The sequence below is a fragment of the Callospermophilus lateralis genome, chromosome 14 (genome assembly GCF_048772815.1).
Source record: "Callospermophilus lateralis isolate mCalLat2 chromosome 14, mCalLat2.hap1, whole genome shotgun sequence".
Lineage (NCBI taxonomy): Eukaryota > Metazoa > Chordata > Mammalia > Rodentia > Sciuridae > Callospermophilus > Callospermophilus lateralis.
Genome location: NC_135318.1, coordinates 105,076,439 through 105,093,747, shown reverse-complemented (window position 1 = coordinate 105,093,747; position 17,309 = coordinate 105,076,439). Strand labels below are relative to the sequence as shown.

Genomic DNA, 17,309 nt, shown 5'->3' with positions numbered 1-17,309 from the left:
AGAGCTAGATTCACAGTGCTCTGAGAGAGTCTGGGGTTACAGGGAAAACCAGACAGACCCAGTTAGGAAAAAAAAAAAAGACGAGGAAACAAATTCCTAAAATAGAATTTGATAAGTGCTGTGATGGAGGCACAGGCAGGGGATGAGGAAAGAATGGAGCAGAAAGGGTTCACTGAGATGGGGGAGGAAAGTGGCCAAGAGGATGGGAAGAGGTGTACAAAAGGTTTTCAAGAGGAGGTGATAACGCCTGGAATCTCAAAGGGTGACTGGCAAAGTAGGGAGGGTATGGAAGGCAGAGGAGCCAGCAAAGGCAAAGGCATGGCAGTGAGAAAGACTATAGTTCCTACCGTTGGTTTAGTTTGTTGTGGAAGAAGAAGTCCAATGTTGGTGGCCATTTTTCTGCAGAGATAGGCTTTACTTTTAATCTAGAAGGTGGATAGTACACAGCATGCAGCGGTGGGTGGGGTGGGGTGAGAGAAGCATCCAGGCGGAGTGGAGGTATGTGTGCAGCCCAGAGACCAGCAGAGGCCAGGTGCATTTGGAAACAGAAGGAAGGTCTGCTTGGCCGAACAGAGAAAGGCTCCTAATGAGGCTTTTGAAAAGGCATGTAGGGGCAGATTATGATGGTTCTCTCAGACCATGTCAAGGAATTTAGATGCTATCCTCAGGGCAGTAGGAAGAATTAAAGGGCTTTAAATAATAGATATATTCAGGTTTTTGTATTTGAAAGATCAAGCTAGACTCCTGCTCATGGCGCAGCAGAAATAATGAGGGCAAGATTTACCCTCCCCCCTAAAACAGCTAAGAAGCCGACAGATATATAAAAGTTTTGAAGACAGTAGACGTTAGACAACCAAGGACAGTGATCCCCAAGGAAGTTACAGGCTGTGGCACAGGTGGGGCCCAACCCAGCAGGCCATAACAAAGATGGTGGAGTTGGCAGGACAGAGGACCAGAGAGGAGAGAGCTGCTCAGAGAGAGAGAGAGAGAGAGAGATCTGTATTCAGTTGAGAACTAATCAGCATATGCATGAGAGCAAAATACCCAAAGCCAGAAAAAGAAGGAAAGAAGGGATTAGCACTAACTGCACCCAGAATACACACAGGCTGGAAATAGCGCCTGTTCCCACCAGCCAGGCTGGGGAGGGGGGAACCTATCAATTCACAAGGCATTAAGTAGTCTGCACAGAAGGACATGGCCTCAGGAGTGGGCAACGTTAGCCCTGGACTGAGTTCTGTTCCAGTCCCACCCATCTAAAAGTCAAACTCAGAATGCTCACAGTGTTTCCAATTAGTTTAACTGCACCCCAGAACAAAGCTCAAGAATATTTATAGAGATATAAAAGAAATCTCCAGCTCTTAACCACATAAAAATCACAATGTCTGATGTCCAAGAAAAAATTACCAGGCATACAAAAGAGCAAGAAGATATGACTCACAATGAAGAGATCAATTAATTGCTCGGAACTCACCCAAAACTAACATAAATGTTAGAATTAGTTTAAAGACATTAAAAGTTATTTTAATTGCATTCCCTGTATTCACAAAGTTAAGTAGAGACGGAAAATATTGAAAAGAACCAAATCAGACTTTTAGAAACAAAATATACAGTATGTAAGATCAAGAGTCTACTGGAGGGAGTTAATGGCAACTTAGACATTGCTAAAGAAAAAGCGCTACTGAACTTGAAGATGTAGCAATAGAAACGAGGAGAAATGAAACCGAGGTAAAAGAATTTATTTTTAAATGAACAGAGTTAACAATGGGCTACTTGAAGGAGCCTAATGTATGTTTATTGGATACCCCAAAGTGGGAGAAAGAGGTGGGACAGAAAAACAATTTGAGGAAATAATGAACAAAATTGTTTTAAATTTTATGAAAATTACCAACTCACTGCTCAAAGATTGTTGGTGAGCCCCATATGCACAAGAAACATGGGGCAAAACAACAGCAAATCATAATCAAATGGTTCAAGATCTGTGATAAAGAAAAATCTCAATCCAGAGAAAGAATAGGTTATAAAAAGTAGGGACGATGGTAGATTTCCTGTCAAGAATACTCTGGAAAACAGTGGGATAACCAAAAGAAGGACTGAGAGAAACCTGTCAACCTAGAATTCTGTACCCAGGAAAAAAGATGATCCTTCAAAGGAAAAGTATCATTCAGACCTAGCAAAGCTCAAATATTTCCTCTTCAGTAGATCCACACCATGAGAAATGCAAACCAGAGTTCTTTAGAAACTTGATACCAGGTGGAAATATACGAAGGAATGGAGAGCACCAGAACTAAACAAATAGATGAGATGAATAGGTAAGATTTTTAAAAATTATTATTTAAATATATTTAAAATATAAAAATTAAAACAATGCAGTTTGGGATTTAAAATTTTACATTATAAAATGTATAATAACAAAAGCACAGAGATTGGGAGGACAGAAATGGAAGTACTATAGACGAGTATAAGGTTCCCTTATTATGGAATCACTGGTAAGTGATTATTAGTAGACTATAAGTGATTATTAGTAGTCTATTAGTAGACTCTAATAAATTAAAGATATAAGCCACCACTAAATATGAAAACAAAGAGTTATAGGAAATAAGCCACTAGCGGAGACAAAAATCAAATCATAAAATATGCAACAAATCTGGAAGAAATGATACAGAAAGGGAAGGGGAACAAAGAATACATGGGTCAAAGAGAAAACATGTAGTCGGATGACAGGTTGGAACCTAATTATAAATTATCACAGCTTAGGTTTTCAGCTATTAAAAGCAAGCAAGCAAAAAAAGAAAAAGAAAAAAAATATTATGCGCTATGAATAAGAAACATACTTTAATATGTTCATTCTAAAGACACATGTCGATTAAAGAAAAAGGATGGAAGGTTATACGCATTTCTGTTATTCACAGTAGCTGTATTTTATAGTTACCATGGACACCGAAGGGAGTGAACACTGCACTAGTGCTCTGAGGTAGAATGGCACGTGTGTGTACACACCTCTCACACAGATCACAATCTCATCCTAGTTGAGTCTCTTTTCTTTATTTTAAAAAAACAAAAACTGTGTGTGTTAAATGACCAGCCTGAGGCAGCTCCACTAATAGATGCGAGAGCTGGGATTCAAATCCTGCTCAACTGGCCCTGGAGCCAGAGCTCTTTACATTGTCCTGCACTGCACTGTCCCCTCCCTGCCCATCCCCCTGTCATATCAGGGAGCTGAAACTAAGAGGCAGAGAGTTACCTTGTCCAGCCTCACGTGGGAGGATGCATGTCAGGCAACTCAAATTTTCCCCCACTCTGCACCTGTCTGAACATGACCGTGAAAGCTCTATTGGCATTGACTTGGGAGGGATAGATCAATTATAGCTATTAGCAGAATTTGCAAATACGAAATCTGTCAATAATGAGGTGTACCCTGTTGATATTAATCAAAAGAAAGATAGAGGGACTATATTAATAACATACAGGGTAGAATTTATAACAGAATATTATTAGGGATTAAAACCAATTTCATAATCGTAAAGAGTCAGTTCATTAAAGGGGCATAACAATTCTAAATATTTATGCACAGAATAGCAGAGCTTCAAATATACATAAGCAGTCACAGATAAAGCTGAAAGGAGAAATAGAAATCCACAATCATAATCAAGAGATTTCAGTACCTCTCTCAATAGCTAATAGAAAAGTATGCAGAAAAATGGTAAAAATTAGGACATTAGAACAATATCTATAGCCAACTGGACTTAACTGATATTTAGGGACCGTTCCACCCAACAACATCAAATTACACATTCTGTTCAAGAGCACATAGAATGTTTACCAAGATAGACCATATTCTGGGCCATAATATTTAAATTTCAATATGCATTAAAGAATTCAAATCACACAAAATGGATTCCCTAAACACAGTGGAATTGAACAAAAACAATATCAGAAATTATTACAGATATTAATCTATTTTTTAAAAATACTTTTTAGTTGATGGACCTTTTCTTAAAAAATTTATATGTATGTGGTGCTGAGAATTGAACTCAGTGCCTCACATATAGAATCTGAACTGATGCCACTCGATTTAATCAAGCTACCACTGAGCCACAACCCCAGCCCCACAGATATTAATCTAAATAGCATACTTCAAGATAACCCATGGATCAAAAAAGAAATCAGAAAAAGATGTTGGAGTATTTTGAGCTGACTGAAATGGAAACACATCATATCAAAATTTGTAGAATGTCACTAAAGCAATCCTCCAGAGGAAATTTATAGCACTAAACACCTACAATAGAAAATGAAGAAAGATGTCAAATCAATGGCCTCAACTATTACTTGAAGAAACTAGAATAAAAAGAGCAAAGGGAGTAGAAAAAGATCAGTACAGGAGTCAATAAAATAGAAAGACAATAGAGAAAATCAATGAAACCAAAATGTGGTTCTTTGAGAAGATCAGTAATAAAATTGATAAACCTCTAGCTAGATGGATAAATCAAAAAGGGGAAAATACACAAGTTATCAATATCAGGAAATGGCATCAGTTCAGATTCTATGGGATAACAAGAGATTATTTTCAAATCGTTATAGTCAATAAATTAGATGAGCATATTCAAATATTCATTGAAAGACAAACTATGAGATTTAAGAATGAAATAACCCAAATAATCCTATATCTAATAAATTTACTTAGTAGTTCAAAGTCTTTCATAAAGAAAACTCTCCAGGTAACTTGATTAATTATATAAGATAATTAAGGAAGAAATTATAGGAATTCTATGGAAACTCTTCCAGAAAATTGAAAAGCAGGGAGAATATTTCTGTCTTTTTCTGTAAAGCCAACAGTACCCAACTGCCAAAACCAGACAAAAACATTTTAAGAAAATAAAACCACCGACCACTATCCTTCATAAACATAGACATAAAAATTCTAAACAGAATTTTAGGAAATCAAATATACAGCGATAAATAAGAAAAATGATGAATCAAGTAAGGTTTATTCCAGGAATGTGAGATAGGATTAGCATTTATCAGTCAATGTAATTCATCTTATTAACAAACTAAAAAATAAAAATAATATGATTTTTTTCAATAGTACAGGAAGATATTTAACAAAAAACAACATTTGTTCAAAAAATTGTATCTTTACTGAACATGTACAGATATTTTTTGACATCATTCCTCTAAACAATGGAGTATAACATAGCATCTTCAGTTACAGAGCATTCTCATTGTGTTAGGTACCATAAGTAAACTAACTGTAAGTATATGGTAGGATGTGTGCAGGCTCTCTGTAAATACTATACCATTTTTCTAAAGAAATTGAGCATTTGCAATTTTGGTATCCATGTGGGGTACTGAAACCGATCCCCCATGCATACCAAGGAATTGCTATACAATTATCAATGAATAACTGGAAGAGAACATTTTAAAAACCTATACCAAATTTAATAGCATCAAAAATAGAAATTACTTAGGGATAAATCTGACCAAAGATAAAGAAGAAAGCTACAAAACATGGCTAAGAGAAATGAAAGAAGATCTAAAGAAGTAGGAAGATATATTTTGTGGGTGAGAAGACTTAATGTTGTTTATGTTTATTCTCCAAAACTTGACCCACAGATTCAATGGAGTACTGATCAAGTTCCCACCCAGTTAGTGGCATTGGAAAGTCATTCAAAGGAATCTATCCGGAACACAGATCAGAGATGAAAAATCATGCACATGAAGGAAGGATGGAGCAGTGTCAGGCCACCTCTTGTAGGACTTCCAAAAATAGAAAATAATGCATGCAGATGGGATAGAAAGAAAGTTCAAAGAAAAAATTAGAGAAATCTCCAAAATTGAGGAGGGGCTCAAATCCTCACACCGAAAGTATAAACTGAAAGGAGGGTTGAGGGTCAGTTGTGAGGAATGTTGGCCTGAAGTCATGGTAGCTACAGCCAGTATTCCATTTCATCCCTGAAAATGAAGAAAGGGCAGAGTTAATGGCAAAGTAGGTTATTTATTCATTCAACGAATATTTACTGGAAGTCAAGCACAGTCCCAAGGACTAGGGACAGAACAGGGAACTGCGTGAGGTCCAATGGGATCCGGGGGACCTCAGTTACTGAAGCTAAAGGTTTAAAGAGCAGAGGAAAAGGGAAAACAGAGAGGCTCTAGAATAGCATTTTCTCCAATAACCTTTACCTATAGGTCTGACTCTTCAAAAATAGCATAGGTGCTTTGACATCACTAACTAGTAAGATCCCCAGTGCTAGGTGGGCACAAGGCTGGGGGACACAGAGCCGGTGAAATCAAAAGTAAATCCCTCCAACCATCAGTGGGTTCCAGAATTATTCGTTCTTCCAACCAGTGTTATGAGCATGCCTATCTTGCTCATGAAGAGTACTACTCCAATGGTGCAATTCTGTGAGATCTGTGATAATGTTTTATCTGGGATTCCCTGTTCTTAAATAATCACTTATTCATTCAAAAACTGAATTGAGCAGCTACTATATGCCAGGCACCATTCCAGGGGTGTGGAATGCATGATATCCATGAATTAAACAACTCTTGTCCCCATCCCCATAGACCTAACATCGTAGTGGGGAGAGACAGTGTATGATCAGCATATTATAAGTAAATTATGTAGATTATTAAGAGGAGCTAAGCGCCTTGGAAGAGAAGAAAAGCTAGAACAAGAGAGATGGAGGTTGCAGAGCGGCAGTTCATACCCATGCAGTTGGCTGTTTGGGATTGTCTCTAGAAGAGGGCATCTGAGCTGAGCTGAAACACTAGAGCGGGCCCCCTCCTGGCCGATCTCTGGGGCAAGAGTGGTGTGTGGAACAGGGACAGCAGTACAAGTCTCTGAGTTGAGAGAGTCGATGGTGAGGAGTGGCAGGAGACCAGAGAGGCTGGGGGAGAGTATTAGGAGATGGGTTGGAGAGATGACCTAGCGGCAGGCTCAGAACTTTCTGGAACACTCTCCTACTTGCGTCAGGTTTAGTAAGAGGATGGGGACAGTCCTGCAGAAGCTAGTCTAAAGTAGAGGAGACCCGTGCAGAGCCCTTGGGCAGGAGACCCTTGAGCGGCCCTGGAGACTGATCTCATGAGCCCGCAGGGCAACTGCGCTTCCCTGAGGGGCATTGTTTCTGTTCCGGGACTGAGAGGTGGGGTGAAGGAGAGTTCACGGCGGGGCGGAAGCCAATCAGTCTCTCGAGGCTGCCTTCCAAGTCAGGGGTGATCGAATGACCCCAGTGGCTTCATGGATTCTCCAAATTGTCTGACCCACCCTTCCTTTTAGATGAGGGCCACGTTGCACGAGGGCACAACACTATGGGTTTCCAACCCATCTGAAACCTCAAATAATAATAAAAAACAATCCATAAAATCAACCTTTTTCTATTTTACCCTGTAGAAACAGAGGAGGGCTGTCTCTAGCCCCAGAGAATCTACCATCACATGGTGAGATCTCGTGAGCTCTTCCCACAGGGAGCCCTGAAGAAGGGCCCGGCTCGCAGATGGAGGGTCCTATGTGGCGTGGAGTGGCTTCACATCCGCTGGAGGCCAAAGAATTTACAAGTGCATTCAGCATTCAAGGCATATTTGGGGGCTGAGAATATTTGTATTGTGTGTATTTTTCCATCTTCTAAAGCCAGGAATGCCACAAATTTTGGTGGTAACCAATAACCACAGTGTGACATATAATTTTTGTCTGGCAAAAAAATGCAAAATCCACTGGATCAGAGTTGCCCGGACAAGCCAGAGGGCTTGGCATAAGGCAATGTCTCTGCTGGGACAGCCCAAGTCACAGTTCACTATTCCCCTGGTAACTGTCATTCTCTTCCCATATTCTCATCTGTATTTAATAGACGATTTTTCAATTAAATGAAGCACAGATCATAGCAGGATTGATGTGAATATGTCGCTGTGTTTAGGTGGACCCTTAACTTTGCAAATGGAAGACTTTTACAAATGTTATTTCCATCTTTAAGGTGCATTCTCAGTTGCCAGACTCCATTCCATAAATCCAGAAATTCTTATGCAGGCAGATGGCGGCATGGATAGCTTTGCCTTAAGTCTGCGCTAGGAGGGAATATCTCTGGCTTTCCTCTTGTGATCCTCAGGAGCAAAGCTCTCTCTCACTCTAGGCTCCTGCTCAGCAAGTCCCGTGCCCAGCCTGGAAACCAAGGACTGGGCTGGCCATTCTGGGGTCAGGACTTACTGGTCAAGCTGTGGACTCTAACCAGCTGAGGTGCAGCAGTGTTTAATAATCCACAGGGGAGCTTCTCCAAGATGCTTCCACAGGCGCCAGGGCTTTTGTTGTCGTTTTGAAAAGATTGGATTTTTTGTATGAGTTTTTATTGGTTTTTAGTTATACATCACAGTACATTCTATTTTGATGTATTTATGCAAGCACAGACTATATCTTATTCTAATTAGGATCGCAGTCTTGTGGATGCACACGATGGTGAGATTCACTGTGATCTATTCATATATGTTCACAGGAAAGTTAAGTCAGATTCATTCCACGGTCCTTCCTATTCCCATCACCTCTCCTTCCCTCCATTCCCCTTAGTCTGACCCAGTGAACGTCTACTCTTTCCCTCCAATCCCTTTTAGTATCCACATATCAGAGAAAACATTTGACCTTTAGTTTTTTGGGATTGGCTTTCATTATAATCTTCAGATCCATCCATTTACCAGCAAATGTGGCTGAGTAATATTCCATGGTGTATATATTTCACATTTTCTTTGTCAATTCATCTACTGAAGGGATCTAGGTCTGTTCCATAGCTCAGCTGCTATAAACATGGATGTGGCTGCTTATAGTAGCTGATTTTAAACACTTTGAATATTTATCAATCAGTGGGATAACTGGTTCAAAGTTCCATTCCAGGTTTTTTGAGAAATCTTCATACTGCTTTCCATAGTGGTTGCACCAGCAATGTGAGTGTGTACCCTTTCTCCCCACATACTCACCAACATTTATTGTTCCTTGCATTTTTTTAAGTAGATTAAAATTTTTATTAGTTTTTCACTCTTTATAGTTATTTACACTTGTGCAGTTCTTTGCAGTTTGAAAATGTATTCACATACATCTAACCTTACTAGTTCTTTATTTCTAGTCTGTGAGGTGCTTCTCACCTTAATCCCTTACAACATCTTTATGGGGCAAGTCATCTACATATCACAGATGAAAAGAGAGGTGAAGTGACTTGCCCAGGATCCCAGAGCTTTTAAGCCATGGCTCAAAATTCAAATCCAGAGGCCCTGCTGTGAGGTCAGTCTGTGTCATTTCCACTGTGACGCTGCCAAACTCTTCATGATGACTTTCAGTCAGTTTCAGCATTTATTTCTCCTTTTTTCAATCCACTCAAGAACCAAAACTTCTCAGATTTTTGTCCTTCTTTGGTAACTTCTCTGAATAGCCTGCCTCAATCTTTTGAGAATTATCCTAAGCAGAAACAAAGGCGCCAAAAATCTATTAGGTAGTTTATAGTTTTAAATAAGTATCTGAGGAATTGGGCAGCATAGATCTGTTAGCAGCGCTAACAGATCACCCAGTTCAAGTTAATCGTAGAGGAAGTGGTGGCTCCCAGAGAAGGGCTGTGAGTCAGTTTTGACAGATTCCAGGAAGCTCAGCACCGTATTTATTGTGAACCGGGTCTTCGTGTAGACCGCCAGTCAGGCTGAACTTGGCTTCCTGATCTGGAGTCCTAGGGTGTGGAAATAGGCAGGACTAAACTGGGCAGCGTTTTGAGGCTTTCTGATCCCATTTCTGGCCTCTTGTCCTTGACATGACCTCAGTAAATACAAAGACTCACAACCCCGCTGCAGGTTTGGGTCGGCCCGCCGCAGGTTGGGTAAACATGGATCCCCTGGACACCTTCTTCTCTAGCTGGAGGCTCTCTGCCATCACTTCTCGTTCAGGTCTGCCACATCTACCCTTTTCTGGTTCCTTAGGTGACAAGGACACGTTCTGCTGGTGTCTGGGGTTTGAGCATCTCCCTTTACCTTTCTTTTACAGTTTTCCATGGGTTCCTATTCTATCTCTGCTCCTCATCCATTCCTGACCCGCCTGTTTTATTTCTGAGAAGTTTTTGTTTGGCTGAAGCTATGTACACCAGCCACAGACCAAGGCTGGCTTTACCCTTCTCCAAAGCTCCTTCTAAAGCTTCTTCCACCACCCTAACATGGCAATTGGGTCCAGCCTGTACGACAGCCCATCTTTCTCTGGGTCTGCCTGCCTTACATCCGTTACTTGTGTTCTTGATAGTTGCCTTTCTGATTGGAGCGAGATGAAATCTCGGTGTAGTTTTAGCTTGCATTTCTGTAATTGCTAGAGATGCTGAACGTTTTTCATATATTTGTTGATCGTTTGCATTTCTTCTTCTGAGAAGCGCTATTCAAGTCTTTGCCCATTTATTGATGGGGTTCTTGGGGGTTTCTTTGTTAAGCTTTCTGAGTTCTTTGTGTATCCTGGAAATTAACATTTTATTGGAGGTGTGGGTGGCAAAGATCTTTCTCCCATTCTGTAGGCTGTCTCTTCACATTCTTGATTGTTTCCTTTGCTGTGGAAAAGCATTTTAGTTTGATGCCGTCCCATTTATTGATTCTTGATTTCACTTCTTGTGCTTTGGGAGTCTTTAAGGAAGACTTCAAAGAAGTCAGTTCCCGAGCTGACATGTTGAAGTGTTGGGCCTACATTTTCTTCTAGTAGGTGCAGGATTTCTGGTCTAATATAGTTTTATGATCATTTTAACCAGAATGTTTTTCAGACTCTTCAGAGGACATGGATCTGTCACAGTTTGAATGTGGCTTGTTCCCCAATGGTTCACATGTTGGAAGCTTGATCCTCGGTTGAAGTGGTAGAGCCTTTCAGAGGTGGGGCCTGATGGGACTTCCTTAGGTCATAGGGAGCGTTAGTACCCTGGACGGAATCAGGCAATCCTCAAGGCTCCTGAGTGAGTTCTGAGAAAGTGTTATAGAAAGAGCAAGCCCAGCATCTCCCTTCAGTCTAGTCTCCTGTCTCGCCATGAGATCTCTCCCTCCTGTGCTCACTCCTACTATTGTGATGCCATCTGCTATGAGGTGCTCACCAGAGCCAACTGATGTGGTAGGCTCCATGCCCTTGAACCCTTGAAGCTAAATAAGCCCAACCTCAGGTGTTTGGCTACAGTGATGGGAAACAGACTGATACAAAGCACTTCACAGAAAACTGGGAATGTGCCCTTGTGCACAGGAACCTTGGAAAAGTGATATTGACTCTCCCAAGGGAAAGACTGTTTTCAGCAGTAGCAGAGCCCACTGGCCAATTCAGGCTTTAGGAAAATAGAAATGCATTTTTAGAGTCGCTCAGCCCCAGTTTCTCCTTCTGTGAGGGAGAGATTTGTGTTGGTGGCCAGGTCTGGGAGGATCTCAGAGCACTTGGAGGTCCAGCCTGGGGGTGGATTGCAATTGCACAGCAGGCTGCACACTGACCCTTCAATCCACTGTCTCTCCCACCTCATTCTCCAGCTGCCCACCCCTCAGCCCAGGCCCAGGACCGACCTACCGCCACCGTGTCACCCCTGCGCACTCAGAGCTCTCCATCCCGCCTGCCCGCCACCAGCCTCAGGCCCCGCACGGTGGTGTCCCCACAGCACAGCCAGCAGCCTCCGATGCAGATGTGCCCTCGGCCGGCCATCCCCCTCACGTCAGCAGCATCAGCCATCACACCTCCCAACGTTAGCGCCGCCAACCTCAACGGGGAGGCAGGAGGAGGGCCCATCTGTGGCCTGTCCACGTCCAGCCCTACCAACACAGGATGCAAGCCAGATGACAAGAAGAATGAAAAGGTAAGTGGTCCTTCCTGAGCCAGCCCTGGGCCTGGTCCAGCTGGTTATGGGAACCCTTTGCCCCGGATGCCAGCGGCACCTTGGACAATTGAGGCTTGAGTGTGTGCCCAGGTTCTTGCCCATCGATGCACCCTGACATGTGACAGGGGGAGTCCAAACCAGGAGAGCAGCTGGCTGGAGTGGAATCTGGCATTCTGGCCAACACAAGCTATCTACAGTTTCACACAAATCAGAAAATGATGTCTCCCTACTCGCTGTCATTTGTTCCTTAGTTTCTTCTGTTGAAAATAAGTTTAATGTACCCATCTTGTTAGAACAAGATACTTATTTTCATGCTCTGGGATAATATAGTAATAAGTATATAAATCCGCATGTATGCAGTGTGAACAGCCCCCCCCACCCTTTCATTCTTGTGTAGTCCACAACCTGTTCAACCATATGGGACAGGCCTAAAGGAGAAGGAGAAATGAGAAAGACAAGATGATGGCAACCTGATATTTGACGTGGACAGAATTTTCAGCTATTTTTTTTTTTAGCTGCGAAGGAAGCTGAGTTGATTTCATAAAATCTGAATACATTGGACCCTGTGGCCAGCCAGCTAGACCCTGGACTGGCCAGGATTAGAATCCACATTTCTAAATCAGCGCTGTTCAGCAGAAATATAATACAAGTTACAAATAAAATTAACAATTGTCTAGTAGCCGTGCTTTTGAAAAGTAAAATTAATTTAAAATAAAATTAAAAGGTGAAATTCATCTGGTAGCATATTCTATAAAACAGAATTCTCAAAATATTTTTGTTCCAACATATAATTTACATTTAAAAAAACTATTGATGAGATTTTTACTCTTTTTTCTTTTTCCACGTTAAGTTTCTGAAAGCCTGTGTGAAACCCAGTGAGCCGTTCTGCAGTGCTCAGGGCCCACCTGCTGCTGTGGCTGTATTGGACAGCAGGTCCAGCTCTTGGCAGGGAACCACTCTGTTTATTCTTGATGTGTGAACAACTGTTCGCTCCCTCTTGATTATCCCACATTCTCCTAAAGCCTTTCCATGTAAAACCAGTCTTTGAATGAGGGCGTGTTGGCGTGTTTGCACATGCGCCCAGGACATCAGATGGTGTGTCAGAAGTGAGGACCGCCCCACCTCTCTCTCAGGGACATTAGAACTCAGCAATGACTCTGACCTCTGCCCACGTTCCTGGAGGCAGACCTCTGCAGGAACCTGGGGGAGCTGTGGGGATGGACCACCCCACACTCCAAAGGGCCTCAGCATCTCCCATCTCGTCTGGCCCAGGACTGTGGTCACCCCCATGCTGAGGGGTTTGGAAGAGGCCTCGTTCTGACCACAGAGGCTGCACTCTCGGCTGGTAAAGCTCATACCTACTCGAGACTAACAGGCACCCAACATGAAGGGACATTGCTGCTCTGTGTTTTGTGCCCATATCTCTTTGAAAATCAGTTCCCTTCCTCCTTACAGCCCCTGTGTTGAGGTGCAGCTGGGTGTCGCTGGGAGGTAAGGTGGCGGGTACAGTCCTGCCCTTTCGTCGGACAGCTTCCCAAAGAGGCAATCTTCTGGCCTTCTGAGCTGCTGAGAAAATAACCCAGGGTCAGGGGCCAGTCTTAGAAAGACAAGGGTCATAAGAGTTCTATAAACACTGCTACTTCTTTGCCTCAGGATTCCCTCTAGTTCTGGAAACAGGTAGGCCTGGCTTCAATATGGCTGTTACCGAGTGGGTTTCTGTGGCCCAGGGTCGGGCTTGTAGAAATCTACACAGAGGGTGACGAGTTCACCGCAGTTGCCCTCCTGAGTGCACAGCTAGTGAAAGCCAACCAGGACCACTGCCAACAGGCCTGGGGACGCTTGGCAGGTATTCTGCTTCCACTCTACCTTCTGCCAACCATCCTCCTGCTTCAGCAAGGAGCAGCTGAGTCCAGGAGATACCCAAAGTGTCCCTCTAAATGAGGCTCCTGGGTAACCCTGCATGTGATGGAGCACCCTCTTCCTCTGGTAGTCCCTAAGCCATCTCTGGCAGCAGAAATGCCCAGGCCATTACTCGGGACGACATGGGGAGCAGGCCATGGCGTGACCCAGGCAGGAGGCCATCTGGGCTGTGTGAGGCTAGCTGGGCACGGCTCAGAGGCTCAGCAACCCCAGGAGAGAAGTGAATGGTTCTCCCCAAAAGATGTGCACTTTTCCTTTCTCACCTCTCAGACAAGCAAAATAACACTGGTCTACAAGATCACCTGTTAATGTTTGTCCCGCCTGGTGAATTTTTTCTATTTTACAGCAAGGCACCAAGCATCCACAGTTGCCATTTGGTAGCAAAAAGCTGTGACAGTGGTGGTTTAAATTCTATTCATTAATCAGGAGCAGATGAACCAGTGGTGCAGGCACAGGCGAGGAGCCAGGTTCTGAGCCAGGCATGACTTGAAGCAGCCCCCTGTCTTCCCATGACTGCAGCTGGGCAGACTTTGGGCACATACTGGTCAGTTTCACATCTGTCTTGGTGGTTCATTTTGGACATGCAGGTACCAAATTAGGATGAAAGGACTTCTAAAATGTATCTGGTGATGTTCTCCAGGCTGTTTCTCTCGATAAACTTTCTTTGGGAAAAGACAGTGAGCTCCCAGCTCTGCTCTTCACTGAGACCAGACCTCAGTGCCCTGTGGAATTCCATAACGTCAAGCCCAGCTGGAATTCCATCCAGGTGCTTCTAGGCATGTGTATGAGAGACACCTGTGATTGATGGGGCCCTGGATACGAGGGTTAGGAAACTGGTGGTCTTGTAGGAGCATGGCAGGCTTATTCTCTGCCTCCCTGGGTGTGCAGAAGCAAGAGGCCTCAGACCCAGCTGTAGGTTGGGTGATGTTCTTTGCTGTGGTAGAAGTTCTTGGAGGTTGGTCCTGGGAGGCTGTTATACACCTGGGGATTGGCCCTTCAGCCCTGCTTGAGCCTATGTGTTATGGAGTCCTTCAAGACAATTGCATTGTCTTGTGCTGTCAGGGTGGCGATTCTTTCTATAGTCTTAATCCAGGTCCAGAGCTCTCCTTGGAGACCTGAACATCTACATCATGTGCAGGAGCCTCTCCATGCTGTTGTACCAGATGCCTACCTACCTGCTCACATTGCTCCCTGATGGGCTGCCCTGTGACTGGGCCACCAGCGTTTCCTTTCTAGAGAGCTTCTTGCTTCCCCAGCAGGACACAGGTCACCAGGGGCCCTGCCATCCGCTGGAGACCAAGCCTGTAACACCTCCTTGGGCCACTGGGCCATGGTGGAGAGTGGATTCAGAATGGAGTTAGGAGGGAGACAGTTTTGATAACTGTCTGATGATTTGTTTAGAGCTCTCGTCTGCACTTGGGACCTTTCCAAAACCCAGGTTCATCTGGGTTGACCAGGAGTCTGTTCTGCTTGGAGATGTGTCTGCTCAGGGTGGTCCTGGGTGACCTCAGAGGGTCATTTCTGAAGCTGCCAATCTGGACTGGATCCCTGGAGTCACCGTTGAGTGTAGGGTACCTTGGGGCTGTCTGGATTCCTTTCTAGTCCCCAGATTGGAGAGGTTGGAGGCTCTCTAGGGCACGGGGAAGACCCCCGAGTGTGGAGACCTGGATGTGGGGGGCATGGTCTTCAGAAGTTGCAGCAGGTAGGTATCCTTGGTGGTCTCCCCATCAAAGGTCTTGGGTGCCTTTAAAGAAGGGTCTGGATAAAACTTTTGGAATAATCATGTGGTACCCACAAAACACAGAGTGGTAAGACTTTTAAGAGGCTATATAGGATACAAGTTACTCTTCTACTCTTAGAAATCAAATTTTATGCTTGAACAACCATCAAATACCACCTTTTGGGTCCATTGGTGATAGTTTTCTGGTTTTGACTCCCCACCGACACATCAGCACCAGATGGACTGGTCATCCCTCAGGGGATGTCCAGGGGAAAGTCGCCCTATGGGGCCACAGTCAGGGTCCCTGACCTCCAATTAGAGGCCCTCCACACTCACTCATCTGTTTACTGCGGGGAACGTACACAAGCAGGCAGAGCACAGGGCACGGGGGCTTACGGTGATAGAAGGCACAGCCCTGGCCGGAGGGAGGCAGAGCCCAGTCCAGGTAACTGTTGAGGTAACTGGCAAACAGCCAACTGCAGGAGAGTGCTGCAGGCCTAAGAACAGGGGACAAAGGGTCAGCAAGAAGATGCATGGTCAACAGAGTACAGGGAGGTCTTCCCAGGGGACAAGTGCGAGACCCTCCCTGCTAAGGGACAGCCTGACCAGAGGCCAGAGGATGTAGCCTAAGGTGAGGGGTCCCCGGGCAGGTGGCAGGAGCAAAGCACCTCCTGAAGGTGCTGGTTACCCGCCACTGCTCAGCCCCTTGTTCTGTCTGGGGTTGGGCAGGAGGATGGATTCAAGCCCGATCAGAGGACATGGGCCAGGTGCCTGGCCTTCTCTGGTCTGAGCCCCTGGCTGTTTTTAGTCTTCCTCTTACAGCAGCTGTGCCCCATTCTGAGAGAGCTGCCTGCTAAGCACCTGAAGTTTAGTTACCTGCCTCCTTGGTGCCAGGGTTCCCAGGAGGTGATCTCTACAGAACCCTCTTCAAGCCAGTCTAGCCAGGCTCAGTGAGACACCCCTGTGATCCCAGAGACTCAGGAGGCTGAGGCAGGAAGGTTGAAAGTTCAAAGCCCGTCTCAGCAACTTAGGGAGGCCCTAAACAACTTAGTGAGACCCTGACTCAAAATAAAACATAAAATAGACTGGGGAAGTGGCTCAGTGGTCAAGTGCTCCTGGTTCAATCTGTGATGCAAAAAAAAAAGAAAGAAAAGCCCAGCCTAGTAGATTAGCCCAGTGCTTTCAATTTCTTTTGGATAGGGTAGATAGAGTGCAGTCGGCTAGAATGGATCGGCTCACATACCACACACAGGAGGTGCCAGTGTATCGGGGAGAGATCACCACGGATGCCATCATGTGTGCTCAGCCCTGATATAAAACTGATTTCAAAAAAATCACAAAACCATTGGTCCATACCCTTTGAAGAGTGCCTTGCTCAGAGCCCAGCATCTGGTGATCTTTGTGGGCTAAGGACAGCTGGAAAGCCTGCTGGCCGTAAGTTTGCTTCTATGACTTGTGGGGATTTTTTTACGTTATGGGCCCTAAGAAAGTTAACTTTCTGCTTATGGACACAATAGTTCCCGTTTCACAGAATAATAGACTATTAGAACTGGAAAGAGCCTCTAAGGATCTTTTTATTCAACATCCAATTTTCCATGATGCTCCTGAGATCCAGAGGTGTTGAAAGATCTGCCAGGTGCCATAGAGCGTGGGCAGCAGAGCGGGCACGAGAACTCTGGCCTCTTCACCCTTCGGTTTTGGCCATCTCGGCTTCAGTGTGCTGACTTGGTGGCCTCGCAGTCCACGTGAGGCCATGGCCCCAGGTGGGTCTGGCTTGTCTGGGAGTCCCACAATGGGCCATCCAGGGTCGTGGCTGGCAGGAAGCTGTGAGGCTGGAG

The 17,309-nt window shown here is 44.4% G+C and overlaps 1 protein-coding gene across 1 annotated transcript in view; it reads left to right on the top strand.

The window, feature by feature from the left end:
• Positions 1-17,309, top strand: part of Sh3rf3 (SH3 domain containing ring finger 3) — a 329,352-nt gene that overhangs the window by 273,835 nt on the left and 38,208 nt on the right. The window contains exon 8 of the mRNA XM_076832934.1: positions 11,491-11,810. Within this exon, the coding sequence (XP_076689049.1) occupies positions 11,491-11,810 (320 nt within the window). The remainder of the gene's footprint in view (positions 1-11,490; positions 11,811-17,309) is intronic.